General features: G+C 36.7%; 2 protein-coding genes across 20 annotated transcripts in view; one reads left to right on the top strand and one right to left on the bottom strand.

Annotated features, from left to right (window-relative positions):
- The window catches only part of HUWE1 (HECT, UBA and WWE domain containing E3 ubiquitin protein ligase 1), a 161,224-nt gene that overhangs the window by 99,011 nt on the left and 42,082 nt on the right, over positions 1 to 20,131 (bottom strand). For all 19 annotated transcript variants that reach the window (XM_054695712.1, XM_054695716.1, XM_037512356.1 and 16 more), the window contains 2 exons: positions 19,895 to 20,101; positions 18,505 to 18,657 (listed from right to left, as the gene is read on the bottom strand). In XM_054695712.1, coding sequence (XP_054551687.1) covers positions 18,505 to 18,657; positions 19,895 to 20,101 — 360 coding nt within the window. The remainder of the gene's footprint in view (positions 1 to 18,504; positions 18,658 to 19,894; positions 20,102 to 20,131) is intronic.
- On the top strand, positions 4,507 to 4,909 carry LOC119246137 (60S ribosomal protein L36). Its single transcript, XM_037512361.2, has one exon. It carries the CDS (start codon positions 4,539 to 4,541, stop codon positions 4,854 to 4,856), a length of 318 nt encoding a protein of 105 aa, XP_037368258.1. The 5' UTR covers positions 4,507 to 4,538; the 3' UTR covers positions 4,857 to 4,909.

Here is a 20,131-nt window from a genome sequence, read left to right as displayed (position 1 = left end):
AATGGGAGAATAGCTCAACATAGACACTATAGCTCATTTCTAAATCTAAAACTCCAGCCATATAATCCTCTTATTAAGTGCATTTTCAACAGTATTTGAGATATCAATCATTTTTGCCTGATTTAGAATGATCGAAAGGGTGGGTAGGCATGTATTAAAAATACATTAGCCCAGGGCCTCCCCTGGTGGTGCAGCGGTTGAGCGCGGGGCTGTGAGGCTGCCTACAGCCTCTGCAGTGCTGGTTCATTCCCCGGCCGCCAGCAAGGGTCCCACCAAAAAAACAAAAACAAACAAACAAACAAAAACAAAACAAACAAGAAAAAAAAAAAAAACATTAGCCCTTGCCTCCTGGGAAAAGACATAAAGACTGGGTAAAAATAGAGAAACTGAAAAGCCTGGAAACAAAGGCTGAAGAATGAGATGGTTTAAGGAATAAGGGCTTTGAAAAATACTATGTATTTCTGGGAATCTAGAAAGATACCCCCCAAGGCTGGGTACAATCTCAGAGAAGACCTGAGAAGGCTATAGCTTTCCATCTCTCTCGGTGACTAATAAACTCCATGCAAGCATGAAAGGAAGGATAGGGCAGAGCTGTAAAATTCCTCTTTGAGTATCAAATATACTGAATATTGATATTAGAAACATCAACAGATACATAACCCCATTTATAAAGACTCTGAGCTTTATTTATTTTTGGGGGGGGAGTCCAGGAGTTTATGGCAAATCACTAGCTGGTTTACTAAGCTAATACAACAGAGACTGAAGTGGTCACATACAACAAAGACTTATAAAATTAGTTCAGAAGAGTTTAAACAAACTATAACAAACCCCAGGGAGGGGTGAGAATGTGATTCCTAGAGTAATCACATAATAATATTCAAAACATCCAGTATTCAACAAAAAATATGAGACATGCAAAGAAATAAGACACTGTGCAACATACATAGGAAAAAAATAAATTTTAGCAACATGGGATGTACTGTTCTCAAGATGGCCTCATAATATGTCATTTACTCCTCTATCCCCCAACAATAATTTGGCATTCATCCAGGGAGGGAAAAAAGCACCTTTGTAGAAACCGTGGAATCTAGACCCATATACCAATGAATCTGAGGAGTCTTGCCCACCCAATCACTGGGTAACAAGTATGCAGACCTAAGTCCCAGCTGTGGACCATGCAGTGGCCCATGAACCCAGAAGAGCCACTCAGCAAGGTTCAAGGGCCCCAGGAGAACACTGTTTTAATCATCAAAAAATGACAAAAGTATTTAAATAGAAAAAGGTAATATACTGATACATAATACAAAAAGAGGGACCTATAAAACAAAAAGAGTAAAAGGATATAGTTTTTCTATGTGATTGAAGTTAACTTAAGAAGCTTAAAATATGTTTATCTTTTTTGAATGCTGAGTAATATTCCATGGTGTATATGTACATCTTCTTGATCCAGTCATCTATTTTTGGGCATTTGGGCTGTTTCCAAAGCTTAGCTATTGTAAACAGTGCTGCTATAAACACAGGGGTGCAGGTGTTCTTTGGAATTGATGTTTCTGTGTCCTTTGGGTAAATACCTAGGAGTGGAATTGCTGGATCATATGGAAGCTCTATGTTTAGTAGGTCCAGAAATCTCCACACAGCTCTCCATAGCACATGGATGGCGCTGGAAGGGATCATGCTCAGCGAAATAAGCCAGAAAGAAAAAGAAAAATACCGGATGGTCTCACTCATAGCAGGAATCTAGAAAACTTAAATAAGGGACCAGGAAAATGAATAACTATAAGAAAGTGAAAATCAAAATCAACAAAAAACTATGAACCAGAGACACTTTTGGGGGGTGAGGGGGCGGGAGGGGAGGGATTGGGGTCAAAATGGGGGGTTGCAATTGTATGGGGAATATAAAAATAAAATTTATTATTAATAAATTAATTAATTAATTAATTAATTAAAAAGAAGCTTAAAATAGACTGCTATATTTAAAGATGCTTTATGTAACCTGTATGGAAACCACAGAACAAAAAAAAAAAAAAAACCTTGATTAGATAAGCAAAAGATAAAAAGAAGGGAACAAAAGCATATTACTATGGAAAACCACCAATTCACAAAGGACAGGAATGAGAGAGGAAGGAACAAAAATCAAAGATACAAGATAGCCAGATACAAAATAGCCAGGACACACATAATAACATGGCATTGGTTAAGTTCCTACCTATCAATAATTACTCTAAAAGTAAACAGACTTGTTTTTACAGTCAAATGACAGGCAATGGCTGGATGGATAAAAAAAGCAAGACCCAACTATATATGCCCTACAGGAGACTTACTTCTGCTTTAGGATACACACAACTCAAAGTGAAGGAATGAGAAAAAAAACAAAAAAAGATATTACATGCCAAGTGTAAACCAAAAGAGATCAGGGATAACTACTTATATCAGACAAAATAAAACTAGCTCAAAAGCTATAATGAAAAAGTCATTATATAATTACAAAAAAATTAAAACTACATAACAATATACATGCACACAATATAAAGCACCAAAATACATTAAGCAAATACTAACAGATTTGCAGGGGAGAAACAGACAATATAATAATAGTAAAGGATGTCAATACCCCATTTTAAGCATAGATGGTCCTGACAGAAAACCAATAAGGAAATGATAGCCTTGAACTATTATTCTTTAGACCAATGGATCTAACAGGCTATGCAGAACATTTCAACCAGCTGGAGCAGAATACACACTCTTTTCAAAGATAGACAGAACATTCTCCTAGATACAATGTGGCAGAACATAAAACAAATTTTAGCTAATTAGATGATGAAACCATACCAAGTATCTTTTCTAACCACAGTGGAATGAAACCAGAAATCAACAAGAGGAAAGCTGTAAAAATTACAAATATGTGGAAATTAAACAAAACACACCTGAAAACCAATGGGGTAAAAGATGAAATTAAGAAAAAATCTTGAGACACTTTCTCATTCTCTCTCTCTCTTCTCTCTCTCTCTCTCTCTCTCTCTCTCTCTCACACACACACACACACACACACACGGAAATACAACACACCAAAATTTATGGGATGCACCAAAAGTTGTTCTAACAGGGAATTTTATAGAATGTGAATCACAGAATTGTGCTTATATAGAACAACTTCATAAAGATTTTGCGACATGAAATTCACATTTAGGCTAATTGGTAAACAAGAAAGTCAAAAAATAAAGAGGGAAGTTTATAGATATAACTGTCTAAGAAACAAAAAAAGCTCTCAACCTAACTTTACACTTAAAAGAACTAGACCAAAAAAAAAGTCCAAAGTCAGTACAATGGAGGAAATAACAAAGATGAGAGTGGAAATACATGAAATAGCAGAAAAATAGAGAAGATCAATGAAGCAAAGAGCTACAGTTTAGAAAAGACAAAACAGAGAAACTTTATGGTAAGAAAAAAAGACAAGTGAAAGAGAAGACATTACAAATGACACCAGAGATACAAAGGATCACAAGCGATTATGAATAAACTGCAAACAAACTGGATACCTTAGAAGAACTAGATAGATTCCTAGAAACATACAATCTACTAAGACTAAATCATGAAGAAATAGAAATACACACCAATGAGTAAAGAAACTGTATCAGTAATCAAAAACCACACAAAAGGCAAAACCCAGGACCAGATGGATTCCCTGGTGAATTCAAACAAACATTTCAAGAATTAACATTAACCCTTACTCAAATTCTTATTAAAAAAATTCAAGAGTATGGTACACTGCCAAATTCATCTTACAAAGCCAATATATTACCCTGAATCCAAAGTCAGATAAGTGCAGTACAAGAAATGAAAACTACAGGCTAATATCCCTCATGAACACAGACGCAAAAATGCTCAACAAAACCTTACCAGAATTCAACAATTTATACATCATAACCAAATGGGATTTATCCCAGGAATGCAAGGATGTTTCAACATATGCAACAGAAAAATGAAGCACAAAGCATGACAGGGAGTATGGATGGTGTTCCAAATTTAAAATAAATGGTGGGAGAGTAAGTGATAGAGACAAATTGGGACAGTTAGAGGGCCAGGTACTTGAAGGGGAGGAGAGATTTTTTAAAAATGGCCCAAATTGTCATAAATTTGACTGAAGATGTCAATTTACAAATCCAAACTCAAAGAACATCTATAAAATAAAACTAGAGACCCACAAAAAGACATAAGCAGGGGGCCCCCTCGTGGTGCAGGCGGTTGAGCATAGCGTTGTGAAGCTATTCAAAGCCTCTGCAGTATGAGTTTGATCCCCAGCCAGCCAGGGAGCTCCCCACATGGTACAGCAGACTTCTCCTGTCTTGCCGGCTGCTCCCCTCAGCAGTGTATTTCAATCAGTCTGCCTGTTCTGTTCCCCACTCTGTCTCTGGTGGATCCGCTCACCCTCCCGCACATCTGGCCTGTACCCCGGTTCTTGTATGGATGAATAAATAAATCTTTTTTTAAAAAAAAAAGATATGACTCTCCGCAGCGGCGGCCATTCCACAGCAGCAGCCATGGCTCTGCGCTACCCCATGGCCGTGGGCCTCAACAAGGGCCACAAGGTGACAAAGAACGTGAGCAAGCCGAGACACAGCCGCCGGCGCGGCCGCCTCACCAAGCACACCAAGTTCGTGCGGGACATGATCCGGGAGGTGTGTGGCTTTGCCCCCTATGAGCGGCGCGCCATGGAGTTGCTCAAGGTCTCCAAAGACAAGCGGGCCCTCAAGTTCATCAAGAAAAGGGTGGGGACACACATCCGCGCCAAGAGGAAGAGAGAGGAGTTGAGCAATGTCCTGGCTGCCATGAGGAAGGCAGCTGCCAAGAAAGACTAACAACCCTCCCACCTCCCAATATGCACAAATAAAATCTTTGCAGAAAAAAAAAATAAAATAAAAAAAATAAAAAAAAATAAAAAAAAAGATATGAGCAAATTGTCAAAGTTCAACACAAGGAAAGAATCTTGAAAGCAGCAAGAGAAAAACGACTAATGTAAAATGGATCCTCAATGTGATCAACAGCAGATTTCTTATAAGAAATCATTGAGGACAGAATGCATCAGGAAGACATTTAAGTGCCAAAAGAACTTCCAACCAAGAATGCTGTATCTGCCATAATTATTCTTCAGAAATGTAGAACAAATTAAGAGAATCCCAGATAAAAGTTGAGGAAGCTTATAGCCAGTACACCTGCCTAAAAGAAAGGCTGAACATAGGAATCCCTTAGGCTAAAATGAAAGTGCCACAATACTAACTGGAATCCATACAAAAAAAATAAAGAACACCAGCAAGGTAATATATTTTTTGGTTTGCAGTTACCCCTTTTTTCTATATTTTAAAAGACAACTCCATAAAAACTAATTACATATATATGTTGATAGGTGCACAATATATATAGATGTAATTTGTGGTAACTGACAAAGTATGTGTGTAGGGGGAGGGGACAAAGCTATATGCACAGTTTGTGCCTACTATTAAAACTAAGCTATATTGGGCCTCCCCTGGTGGCGCAGGAGGTTGAGCGCCGGGATATGAAGCTGTCCGCAGCCTCTGCAGCGCTGGTTCGATCCCAGCTGGCCAATGAGAGTCCCACATGGCGTGGCAGATGTCTCCTGTCGCGCCCACTGCTCCCCTCAGCAGTGTATTTCAGTCAGTCTGCCTGTTCTGATCCCCACTCTGTCTCTCACCCTCCTGCAAATGTGGCCTGCACCCCATTCTTATATAAATAAATAAATCTTTAAAACAAACTAAGCTATATTAATATGAATTAACTTCGAAAAGATGCTAGTTGTAATTCCCAGGAAAACATTAATAACTAGACAAGAGACAATAAGAAAACAGAAGACTCCAACATTAAATTAACTAGATTTAACATATATAGAAAGATCCACCCAAAAGCACAATACATATTCTTCTCAAGTACACACAGGACATTCTCAAGGAATTTTCTAATTTCCTTTGTAATTTCAGATTTGTTTTCATTGTTTGTTAGGCCTATTTTCCCCAATAACAATGGAGAGAAATCTGAAATACAAATCAGAAGGAAATGTGTGGAATGTGGAAAATTCACACAAATATGTGGCAATCAAACAACACACCCTTAACCACCAATGGGTAAAAAAAATAACAAAGGAAATTAGAAAATTCCTTGAGATGAACTAAAATGAAAATATGATATATCAAAACTTTTAGGATACACTGAAAAGCAGGGCTTAGAGGGACATTTATAGATGTAATTACCTACGTTTAAGAAAAGATTTCAGAAGGATAGTGTTAATACTTTGTCTTTGAAGGTTTATTAGAATTCACTAGTGAAACTATCTGGTCCTTGGCTTTTGTTCTTAGGAAACTTGTTACTTTGTGAGTCTAGTGAGAGGTTTGTCTTTTTTTTTTTTTTTAAAGATTTATTTATTTATTTATTCAAGCACTGGGTACAGTCAGAAGCACGGGAGGGTGAGAGAATTCACCAGAGCCAGAGCGGGGAACAGAACAGGCAGACTGATGAAATACACTGCTGAGGGGAGCAGCGGGCACAGTAGGAGAGGTCTGCCTGCAATGTGGGACCCTCACTGGTGGCCAGGGATTGAACCAGCACTGCAGAGGCTGCGGGCAGCGCTCAACAGCTGCGCCACCAGGGGAGGCCCAAGTTTGTTTAATTTTTTAAAACCAGCTATTGGTTTAACGGATCATTTGGACTGTCTTTTTTAATCTTTTATTTCATAGGGCCTCCCCGGTGGCGCAGCAGTTGAATGCTGGGCTGTGAAGCTGCCCACAGCTTCTGCAGCGCCGGTTCGATCCCCGGCCGCCAGCAAGGGTCCCACATGGCGCGCAGACCTCTCCTGCTGCGCTCGCTGCTCCCCTCAGCAGTGTACTTTGTCAGTCTGCCTATTCTGCTCCCCGCTCTGGCTCTGGTAAATTCTCTCACCCTCCCGTGCTTCTGACTGTACCCAGTGTTTGTATAAATAAATAAATCTTTTAAAAAATTAAACTTTTATTTCATATACTTCTGCTCAATTTCTTATTATTTCCTGCTGTCTTTTGGCTTTGCTTGTTCTTTTCATAGTTGGTTAAGGTGTTAGGTTAGAGCACTTATTTGAGTTCTTTCTCATTTCTTGATGTGGGCCTGTATCACTATATACACACTTCCCTCCTAGTACTCCTTTTGTTGTGTACCATAGTTCTGCTAGCTTGTGTCTTCATTTTCATTTGTCTTCAGGTTTTTAAATTATCTTCTTCGATTTTCTCATTAACCGAACAGTCATTCAGTAATATATTGTTCAGTATCCACATATTAGAGTTTTCCCTTGCTTTGTTTTTGTGAATGATACCTAGTTTGAAATCACTGTGACTAAAGAAGATACATGATATAATTTCATTCTTCATGAATTTAATGACATTTGTAACCAACATGTGGTCTATCTATCCCAGAGAATGTTTCCTGTGTACTTTTTGGAGTGCAATGCCCTATAAATATCTACTAAGTCCATCTGGTCTAATTCTTCATTTATGACTATTGTTTTCTAGCCGATTTTCTTTCTGGTTGACCTGTCCATTGATGAAAGTGGGATACTGAATTGCTGCTGCCAATTCTGTTTTTAGATTTGTTAATAGTTGCTTTATATATTGAGGCTACTTAGTTTGGTATATATATACTTATGAATGTTATGTCTTTCTGATGATCCCTTAATCATTCTCAAACTCTTTCCAAAATTTGAAGAAAAGGGAATGCTTCCATACAGATTTTATGAGGCCAAAATTAATCTGATATCAAAAGCAGGCAAGGATATCACAAAAAAAAAAACAAAAAAAAAAAACAAAAAAAAAAACACACACCAGCATCCCTGATGAACATATATGCAAAAATCCTCAACTAAATCTTAGTGACCCAAAAGGATTACACATGATGACCAAGTGAAATTTAGACCAGGGATGCAAGGACAGTTCAACATCTGAAAACTGATCAATGTAATTCACAACATCAACAAAAAAAAAAAAAACAAATATTACAATCATTATCAACAGATGGAGAGAATGTAGTTGATAAGATCCAACATCCATTTATGATAAAAAATAAAACTGGCAGTGAAAGGACGGTACCTCAACATAATAAAGGCCGTATCTGGCAAACCCTCAGATAATATCATAGCTGATGGTGAGATACTGAATTTCCTTTAAGATTAGGGATGTTCACTTCTACCACTACTATTCAACAAAGTATTGGAGCCCAACTAGACGAATTAGGCAAGAGAAAGACATAAAAGGAATCCAAAATGGGAAAGAAAAAATAAAACAATCATAATTTGCACATGAAAGATAATATACATAGAAAACCTTAAAGACACCAATAAAAAAACTATTATCAATAATAAATCAGTAAAATGGTAGGCCACCAAATCAATTGCATTCCTATATGCAAACAACAAACCTGAAGAGAAAATCAAGAAAACAATGCCATTCACTCTAACATTAAACAATGAAGTACCTAGGAAGAAACTTAACAAAGGAGGTAAAGGACCCCTACAATGAAAACTATAAGACAGTGTGAAAAGAAATAGAAGACACAAAGAAATGGAAAAAATATTTCCTGTTCGGGTGCAGGGGGGTGAGCGCAGCACTGTGAAGCTGTCCGCAGCCTCTGCAGTGCAGGTTCGATCCCGGCCAGCCAGCAAGGGTCCCACATGGCGCTGCAGACCTCTCCTGTCTCACCTGCTGCTCCCCTCAGCAGTGTATTTTGGTCAATCTGCCTGTTCTGTTGCCCGCTCTGTCTCTGGGGAATCCTCTCACCCTCCCGCGCATCTGGCCTATACCCTGTTCTTATATAAAATAAATAAATCTTTAAAAAAATATATTCCCTGTTCATGGATTGGAAGAATCACTAATGTTAACATGGCCATCTTAACCAAAGCAACAGAGTCAATGCATTCACTACCAATTTTCAGCGGCATTCTTCAAAGAAATAGTACAGACATTATTGAAGCTTATAAGAAAGTGCAAAAGACACAATAGCCAAAGCAATCCTAACAAATAAGAGGAAGAAAGGAGGTATCACACTCCCCGGCTTCAACCTACACAACTAAGTTAAGGTAATAAAAACAGTGTGGTATTAGAATAAAATAGAATCGAGAGCCCAGAAATAAACCCATATTTATATGGATAGCAAATCTATGACAAAGGAGCTAAAAATATACATTGGAGAAAGGAAAATCTCTTCAACAAATGGTGCTGGGAAAACTGGACCACACATGCAAAAGAATGAATCTAGACCACTCTCTCACATCATACACAAAAATTAACTCAAAATGAATTAAAGATATGGATATAAGACTTGGAACTGTAAAATACACAGACAAAAACACAGGGTTAACACTCCATGATACTGTTTTCACAGATGTCTTTGGGGACTTGACTCCAACAACAAAGGCAAAAATAAATGGAATTACATCAAACTAAAAAACCTCTGCACAGTGTAAAAAATAATTAAAAGAAAAAGAATGGGAGAAAATATTTGCACAACCTATATCTTACAAGGGGCTAACATCCAAGATCTGAAAAGAATTTATAAAACCCAACAACAACAAAAAAAACAATGAAAAATTGAGCAAAAGAATTAAATCAACACATCTCCAAAGAAGACTACAAATGGCCCACTGGCAGATGAAAAACAAAATGCTCATATCACTTATCCAGAAATGTGTAAACCATAATGGTTTAACTCCTCACACCTGTGAGAATGGTGCATATTGAAACAATCATAAACAAGAAGCATTGGAGAGGGTATCACTTATCCAAAAATGCTAACTAAACCACAATGGTTTAACTCCTCACACCTGTGAGAATGATGCATCTTGAAACAATCATAAACAAGAAGCATTGGAGAGGGTATGGAGAATAATGAACCCTCAGATGCAGTTGCTGAGAACGCAAACTATGGAGGCTTCTCAAAACATAAAAGTAGATCTACCATCTGATCCTGCAATTCTGTTCCTAGGGATCTACCAAAGAATGCAAAAAACACTAATTTGAAGGGATATATGCACACCTATGTTCACTGAAGCACTATTTACAATATTCAAGTTATGGAAACAACCTATGTGCCCAAGGACAGCTGAGTGGATTAAGAAGATGTGGTATATATGTACAATGGAATATTTATTACTCAGCTATAGATAAGAAGAACTCATCATTTAAGACAACATTGATTAACTAGAGGGAATTATGTTAGGTGAAGTAAATCAGGATAAATACTACATAATTTCAGTCAGATGAAATATAGAGACAAAACTAAACCAAAACTAAACCCTAGAAATCTGACTGTGGAACTGAGGCTACCAGAGGGGGTTGGGGCTGGGGGCAATGGACTATAGTGCGTGTGTGTGTGGTAACATACATCTGAAGAGGTGTGAACCTATACCACTAATAATAAACAGTGATGTAAAATCAATGTTTTCCCAATGAATAAAAAAAAAACTTTAAAAAGATTTTGAATCAGCAACCTAATATTCCATCTTAATGAACCAGGAAAAAGAGTACAAACAAAACCCAAAGCAAACAGAAGTATTAAAAATCAGAGCAGAGATAAATGAAACAGAAAATAGAAAAAGAATCGACAAACTAAGTTGATTAATAAAAGTAGACCAAACTTCAGCTAGATTGACCAGGTAAAATAATTTATGTTCTTGCTTTCTTTTACTGTTTCTTTTTAAATATACATATAGGTAAGAGGAACAAGTAAAGGGTTAAGATTTAAGACAGCTGGCTAATATGTTCATCTCCAACAACACCTGAAACAATTACTATTACCTCTGCTCTTCACTTCAAACTTGAGGCTACATATTAAGTACAGAAAAAAATCTTTGTAGCATGTTTCTGAAGACTGAGATAAGAATATGTAAAGCACAAGGTTCAACATTTATTAAGAACTTTTATACTTTTAGCCTCATAATTAATAGTCAACTTTCTAATACATCTTAATTTTATTTGAGGGAGACTTTACCTTAATTGGGTCACAAATTGCTGGCCAGTTGTTACAGTATCACTCACTGAATTGATTTATCCTTTCTAAGCTAACCTGAAGAACTGTATACACTATAAATTCAATTCTTGATTGATTTTTTTCTGGAACCTTTAGGCTGCTCAAATCCATCAATATTACCACACTATTTTCATTCCTATAGCTTTGTAAAAAAAGGTTTAATGCCTAACAGGAAAAGTACTTCCTCTTTAACATTTTCAGGCCAATTTCCAGGACTTCCAGGATGCCACAAAGAAGACAGTTTTATTTATGATCTCATTTAGTTTCATGCTAAAAATGATGAGATGGGTAGCGTTAACTCCACTGAGATTAACTTTTAAGAGCACTAAGTCCAATTTCTAAACCCAGGGTCCTTTTTATTTATTTAATTTTAATGAAGTAACATTTTTTACACCCTTGTTAACTTTTTGACAGTACAGGATTTCTCCCTTTAGGTGTGGTCACCATATTCTCCCACCACCAAAGCACCTATAGTCCTCCTCCACCATACTCCATTGTGCTCTCCTGCACCCCTGTTTTCAGCCCTCTCATCCCTCCACCTCCCCTCCTGAATGCCTCTGATCTATGGTCAGCTTTCAAGAATTTGTTTTAAGGTCTGTCACTGTCTGACGTTTGGTTTGATTCTCTATATTCCACACATAAACGAAACCATCTGGTGCTTATCTTTCTCCTTCTGCTTATTTAATAGCATAATCCCTTCCAGCTCCATCCATGTTGCCACAAATGGCATGACCAACCCAGGTTCTTGATCTTAACATGCAAGTGAATGTGTGTCTTTGTTGCACAGCGAAGGGATAAAAAAAGGAATTAAGGGCCTCCCTGGTGGCGCAAGGGGTTAAGCACCACACTATGAAGCAATCTACAGCCTCTGAAGCATGAGTTTGATCCCCGGCCAGCCAGGGAGCAACCCACATGGCACAGACCTTTCCTGACTCGCCCGCTGCTCCCCTCAGCAGTGTACTTCGCTCAATCTACCTGTTCTGTTCCCCACTGTCTCTGGTGAATCCTCTCCCCCCCCCCATCTCTGGCCTGTACGCCAGCTCTTGTATGCATAAATAAATAAATCTTTTTAAAAAAAATAAAATAAAAAAGGAATTAAGATTCAGAAAACTGTCTAAAAATGAAGACCCACAAACCAAAATGTCTACAAAGACCACTGTTTTAAGAACTGAAGTTACATATCAAAAGGGTGATGTATGAGAAAAGAGCCTATATCAAAAAGTCATAAAATTTTAGAGAAATTTTACATTTTAGAGAAATAAGTCTAAGCATCTGGCATATCATTTCTAAACCTTGAAAACCTGTAAGATTCTTTTATTTGTAGTAACAAAGCATTAAGAACATACTGTATTAGCAAATGGAGCAACATACTGCACCTATCAAAATTGTCCAGGACTGAAAATCAATCTTCAATTTAAATCTCTATGTTGGCCCAAAGAACAAAAGAAGCACATCTGCCCATGTTAAAAGGAATACAAAGGAACATAAAAGATTAACATTCCCATTTAAGCACTTTAGGAGTACCACTAAGCTGTGAAGTTTTTCATTGAAAAGAAAATCTACATTTTGTACTATAAATTTTTTAAATAAGATTTAGGCTTTGGTTTTTAAGAATTCCTTCCTCACCTTAGATCACAATGTAACCTTCTATATGTTATCTTCTCTTAAATTTATAGTTGTTCCAAATAAAACTTAAAGACACTATATTTGTTGATACTGTGAATGGGGTCTTTTTATTATTCATTTTCAAACTGGAGGAGCTACCGTTTTTTATAATAGTCATTTACTTGGCTACGTCACTGTACTTTTATTGATTCTAATAATTTCATATTGTTTCCCCAAAAAAACCAGGAGAGTCAATCTCATCACTAACAAATAATAACAAATTTTCTTTCTTCTTTTTCCTTTTGTTATTTCATATCCAATGTTGAACTTTCTTGCATTTTTAAAATAACATGAAAAAACATTTATAGTATGTTAAGACAACAGGTTGTGTGCCTGTATATACATATTTATAGATGTAAGAAGAAAATATACTCCAACTTTGTTTTAGTTAGGGTTTTTTAAATTGTGGTAAAATATATATAACACATCATCTGCTATTTAGAACAATTTTAGTGTACAATTTAGTGGCATTAATTATTCACATGTTTTACAACATGTTTTACACCATCTATTTCCAAAACCTTCCATCAGTCCCAACAGAAACTTTGTATCCATCAAGCAGTAACTTCCCATTACCCATCTCTCTAAACTCTGATAAACTAATCCACTTTTTGACTATGAATCCGCTTGTTCAAGGTATTTCATATATTCCTACATTTCACATAATGTTTGTCCTGTTGTTCTGAGCTTATTTCTTTTCTTAATTTTTTTTAAAGATTTATTTATTTATACAAGAACTGGGGTACAGGTCAGAAGCATGGGAAGCTGAGAGAATCCACCAGAGCCAGAACGGGGAGTAGAACAGGCAGATGGACCAAAGACACTGCTGAGGGGAGCAGCGGGCAAGGCAGGAGAGGTCTACTGCGCCACGTGGGGTTCTCCCTGGTCAGCTGGGAATTGAAGCGGTGCTGCAGAGGCTGCAGACAGCTTTGCAGCGCGGCACTCAACCGCTGCGCCACCAGGGAGGCCCTCTTTTCTTTAAATTGATATATTAATTTTTTACATCATTGCTCATTTTTGTACAGTGTTTGATTTCTCCCCTCAGCTGTAGTCCACATAAAATTCCCACCATGTTACATATATACAATGGAATATGACTCAGCAATCAAAAAAAGATAAACTCATGCCATTTGCAGCAACATGGATGGAGCTAGAAGGGAACATGCTCAGTGAAATAAGCCAGAAAGAAAAAGAAAAATGCCGGATGGTCTCACTCAGCAGGAATTTAGAAAACCCAAATAAAGGATCAGAAAAAAAAAAAACACTTGGAGACAAATGAAAATACGACTTACCAGGCTCTATGAGATGTAGCACTGAAAGTTTATAGCAATACTGAACTACCTCAAGAAAGAAGAAAAATCTCAAATACTAACAATCTAATCTTACACCTAAAGGAACTAGAAAAAGAAAAAACAAAACCCAAAGTCAGCAAAAGGAAAAAAAAAAACAGAAATAAATGAAACAGACAATACAGAAGATAGAACTGAGAATCTGTTGTTTGAAACAATAAATAATATGGACAAATCTTTAGTTACAGTCACCAAGGAGAGGGCTCAAATAAATAAAATCATAAATCAAAAAGAATTTACAACAGATCCCAAAGAGATACAAAGAATCATAAGAGACTAATATCAACATTTATATGCCAATAAATTGGACTCTAAATTCAAATCATACAACCTTCCAAGACAATCATGAAGAAACAGAAAATCTGAGATGGATCACTATTAACAATAATTAAGAGTATGCCCCCAAAACGAAAGTCCAGGGGCCTCCCTGGTGGCCTGAGGGTTAAGTCTCAGTGCTATCACTGCTATGGCCTGGGTTTGATCCCCGGCCAGGGAGCTTACGAATATATGGCATTAGCAGACCTCTCCTGTCTCGCCTGTTGCTTCCCGTAGCAGTGTATTTCAATAAATCTGCCTGTTCTGTTTCCCACTCTGTCTGGTGAATCCTTTCATTCCCACATCTCTGGCCTACACTCCAGTTCTTCCACAAACAAACAAACAAAAAAACCCCAAAAATGAAAGTCTAAAACCAGATGGCTTCACTGCTTAATTCTACCAAACATTCAAAAAATATCTATTTTCTATCTTCCTCAAATTCTTGTAATCAACTGAAGAGACGGGAACAGGCCAACATTACCCTGATATAAAGACCAGAAAAGGACATCATACTCACAAAAAGATAACTACAGACCACATGAACATCAATTTATAAAAGTCCTCAACAAAGTATCAGCACACAAAATATTAGCAAACAAAAACATCAGAAGGATCATACACTATGGTCAACTGGGATTCATTCCAGTGATGCAAGTCTGCTTCAAAATATGCAAATCATATGTCAAATCAACAAAACATGTAAAACCCACAGCTAACATCATACTACACAGTGAAAAACTGAAAGTTTTTAAGAGCAGCAACAAAATAAGAAAGTCCACCCTCACCACTATTGTTTAAATAAAGTATTAGGAAGTTTTTACCCAGAGCAATCAGGCAAAAAAAAGAAGTAACAGCATCCTAACTGAAAAGGAAGAAGTAAAGCTGTTACCATTTGGGTTTTTTTTTATATTTTATTTTATATAATTCTTACATTGTTTTTCATTTTTGCACAATGTATGCATTATCATTTTGGTTATATTTCCCATACAATTGCACACCCCCCCTTATTTTGACCCTAGTCCTTCCTCTCTCCTTCCCCCCCATTTTATTGATGATATTGTATACAAAACCCTGCAAGATTAGTAAAAAGCTACGAGAAATAATAAATTAATATAGTAGAGTGGCAGGTTACAAATCATACAAAAATTTCGTTGCATTTCTAAATGCAGACAACCATTGTACATGGGATTTTTTTCTTTCTCTCCTAGTTCATTAAGAAAATAATCCCTGGGCCTCCCCGGTGGCGCAGAGGTTGAGCGCTGGGTTGCGAAGCTCCCTGCGGCCTCTGCGGTGCCGGTTCGATCCCCGGCTGCTTCCCGCCCACCGGAGGAGGGTCCCACATGGTGCGCAGACCTCTCCTGCCGCCCGCTGCTCCCCTCAGCAGTGGACTTCGGTCCTTCTGCCTGTTCTGCTCCCCGCTCTGGCTCTGGTGAATTCTCTCACCCTCCCGCGCTTCTGACTGTACCCAGTGCATGTATAAACAAACAAACAAACAAACAAATAAATAAATAAAATACGTGCCTCTTTAAAAAAAAAATTGTTTTAAAAAAAAAAAAAAAAAAAAAAAAAGAAAAAAAAAAGAAAATAATCCCATTTACAATAGTATCAAAAAGAATAAAATACCAAGGAATAAATGTAACCAAAGTGGTAACCTGTATACTGAAAACTAAGACACTATTGAAAGAAACAAAGCACAAAGAAATGAAAAGTTATTCCATACTTATAGATCGAAGAATTAACATCGTTAAAATGACCATTCTACCTAAAGCAATGTACAGAATCAATGTAATCCCTATCAAAATCCCAATGGCATTCTTCTAAAAAAAACAGAACAAAAAATGCTAAATTTGTATGGAACCACAAAAGGTCCTAAATAGAAAAAGTAATCCTGAAGGGGGTAAGGGGGGTAAGTAATACCAGGGTCTCTGACTTGAAACTATCCTACAAAGCTGGAATAATTAAAATAGCATGGTGTTAAAATAAAAAGACAATACAAATCAATGGAAAAGAATTAAGTGAACAAATACACAGACAACTAATATGTGTGTTATGATAAAGGAGCTAGGAACATACAATGGAGAAAGCAAAGTTTCTTCAACAAATGATGTTGGGAAAAATGAACAGTCATATGCAAAACAATGAAACTACTACTATTCTATACCATGCACAAAAGTTAATTAATTTTTAAGGATTAAAGGCATGAATGTAAGACCTGAAACCATAAAATACATAGATGAAAACAGGCTATAAGCACCCTGACATGGATGTACCAGGTATCTTTAGGGATTTCACTCTAATAGCAAGGAAAACAAAAGGAATAATGTATTGGATGACATCAAATGATTAAGTTTCTGCACACTGAGAAACACTACCATCAAAATGAAAAGTTAACCTCCTGAACAGGAGAAAATATTTGCAAGTCATATTTAACAATGGGTTAATATCCAAAATATACATACAACTCATAGAATTCAACAAAAATCATCCTGATTAACAAGATGGGCAGAGGTTCTAAATAGACATCTCTCCAAAGATGACATACAGAAGGCCAAAAGAAATGTAAAAATATGTTCGTCATCATTTATTACTAGGGAAATGCAAATCAAAACCACAAGATATTTCCTCACAACTGTTAATATGGCTATTAACAAAAAGAAAAGTAGTAAGTGTCAGCAAGCATGTAGAGAAAAGGGAACTTGGTAAACTGGTGAGAATTTAAGCTGGTACAGCCACTAAGGAAAACAGCGTGGAGATTCCTCAAATATCAAGCACAGAAATACAGTATGATCGAACTATCCCACTTCTGGGTATTTAGCTCAAGAATATAAAAAACACTAATTTGAAAAGATTTATGCACCCCTATGTTCATTGCAGCATTACTTACAACAGACAAGATATGGAAACAAACTACCCATGGATGGATGAAGATGTTGTCAGGTCGATCAAGGGGCAGACCACCCATGGAGTTAAGACTCCACTTACAACTTTGACCCCCCTCCCCAAACTTAGCTAATAAGCTTGCTGTTGAAGGTAAGCCATATTGTAACAGTCAATTAACACAATTAACAAAGTTTTGTACATTATATACTGCAGTCTTACAATAAAGAAAGCTACATTAAGAAAACCGTAAGGAAAATACATTTACAGGACGACATTTATAGATAACACAAATTTATGTCATCTGTTTACAATAATATCCACTTATAAGTGGACCTGGGCAGTTGAAACTAGTGTTAAGGGTCAACTATATACACAATAAAATACTACTCAGCTATTAAAAAAAAAGATATAGACCTTGAAGATATTATGCTAAGCAAAATAAGTCAGAAGACCACTATTTCATGACTTAACTCATATGTGGAAAATAAATGAACAAGTAAAACAAACTCTCAGGTACAGAGAACAGTTACCAGAGGGGAAGGAGGTTGGGCAGTGGGTTAAACTGGTAAAGAGGGTCAGCTGTATGGTGTGATGGATAAAAACTAGATTTCTGGTGATCATGACACGGAGTATACAGATGTCAAAGTATAATGCTGTATACCTCAAAACTCATTTAATGTTACAAAACAATGTTACTTCAAAAAAATCAGATCGTGCATTATCAATTTGCCTTATGGAACAATGAAAAATAGTCGGGCTGAGTTGAACTTTTATGAGAATTTTGCCTTTAATTAGTATTACTACCATTACAAATCAATTACTCAGAATGCACTAACTTCCCTATATTTTTATTCTGAAAGTACTCTTTAGAGTACTAAATTCCCAGATAAGAAAACTGATACTAGAACACGGCCAGGATTCAAATCCAGTTAATTGCACCGAACTTCCTTCCCAAGTAGAACCTGATTCTCACCTTAATTTCCCAAGAGAAATTGTCATTCTTGAACAGAGATTCTACTTTGTGAACACAGATTTAAAAGTCCCTCAAAACTACTTCATAATAATTGAGAATACTTGTTAAGTTTTTATGGAATTTAGCTAAATGAAAACCCAATAGTTCTATACTCAATAAGGCCAGTAAAGTTAAATTAGGGATTTCTAAGCATTTTGAAATTGCAGGTAACAACTGCGAAAAGGAATTATATAGTCCAATTTTTGTCCCAAGTCTTCACCCATGACTCACCTCTGCCAAATGTTGTAGCCGGGTTAACAGTGGGGTTCTCTTGTCAGATCCAAGCCGTGTGATATAGTTTGATCTTTTGCTAAATACATACAGAAGGTTAAGGACTGCCAGCACCACTTGCATATCAGAAGAAGCCAATAAAGTTGTCAAGTGCTAGAGGGAACAAAAAGGGGAAAGTTCATGGGATTAGGCATTCTAGGTCTTGGAAACGTAAAATGCCAATGTAGCGATAGATTTTTTAAATTACAAACAATTTTAACAATACAGAAAAAGGTATAAATATTCAAGTACCTACAACATGCCACCTTGTCCCCAAGAAGCTTACAATCTGTCACCAAGTCAAAGTCCAATATGAGTAGAAAAAAATGTGAACAGCAGTACAAAATTACATAGTTGTCCCCACAGGAAGAAACAAGATTACGAAGTGACAAATGTGACATAATAAACAATGAAACTCAAGAACAGTATGTCTCCAACTACACTAAAAGTATTGTGAAAGAAAGTTAATTTTAAGTTCCTTCTGTATCCTTTGTGATAAGGATAAAAATGAATTAAAAAACAGCGTCCTTCATATAGAAGCTTGAGACATTTACAACCCCTGGCAACATTTATGACTATTATAGTACAGTGTATGTACACCCATATATTGAGGTATTTGGCCAATGTTAAAATCAATGTCAATGAACCTGGGTCTATTTGGTTTCTGATTATCAAAGGCAATGACTACTCTTTTAAGCAACTCTATTTCATTTCCAACAAGCTGCTTATCCACTCCACAGTTAAAACTCAGGGTGCTAGTTATTCCACTTCTTTTCCTAAGTCATTTTCTTACTACTTGTTCTGATCCTGATTTTAATTCATGTTTAGGAAAATTAAGGGCACTTAGCCAATAGTGACAAAAGTCTAAAGTTGGACCAATGGAAAAGTTTCTTAACAGTGCTCACTTCACTGTTTAAAAACACAAAGGATGCTATTATTTTACATTTTGGGAAGAGGGGAGAAGAGACTAAAAGCAGCACACTAAAACTTAGAAGAGCTGTAAGTACAATAATATACCAAGGAAATCAACTACTTTTAGTAATTTAAAAATAATTTGGAGCAAAAATCAATTTTAACAAATTCCCAAGATTATGTTAATACTGCATTCTCAAAAAAAATTTAAACCTTAAAAAGAAGGGTGAAGGTGATAGCAAAGAACATTCCCATCAACCCTGTGAAGGGTATCCATACCTGAGAAACATCCCACCATTATCTTTGACATAGAAAATCCCAGAGCACCATAATGAAAAGCAAAAAAGCAATTAAAGATATAAATAGCAATGTACTTATTTCTGGACATGAGCAATTCTATTAGTTAAGAACAGATCACACAGGCTTGCACCACTCCTACCTCTATAGAACTGTACAGATGCCGAGAAAAACTGTACTCAATAAGCAAGGCCGTGAAGTTCAAAACAGCCAAGAGAAGCATTTTCAGTTGTTCTCTTTCAGGCCTATCACACACGAGCATCCATGACATATTCTCCACTGTTTGTCCGGCATCTGCCAGAATTCCATCAAAGCGGTCCAACAGGTCTACCCAGTGATATAATTCACACTACATAGGGGAACAGAGAAAGACAGATAA

The sequence above is a fragment of the Talpa occidentalis genome, unplaced genomic scaffold, assembly GCF_014898055.3.
Source record: "Talpa occidentalis isolate TD23 unplaced genomic scaffold, MPIMG_talOcc4v2.1 talOcc4.15, whole genome shotgun sequence".
Taxonomy (NCBI): Eukaryota; Metazoa; Chordata; class Mammalia; order Eulipotyphla; family Talpidae; genus Talpa; species Talpa occidentalis.
This window is presented reverse-complemented; position numbering and strand designations above follow the sequence as displayed.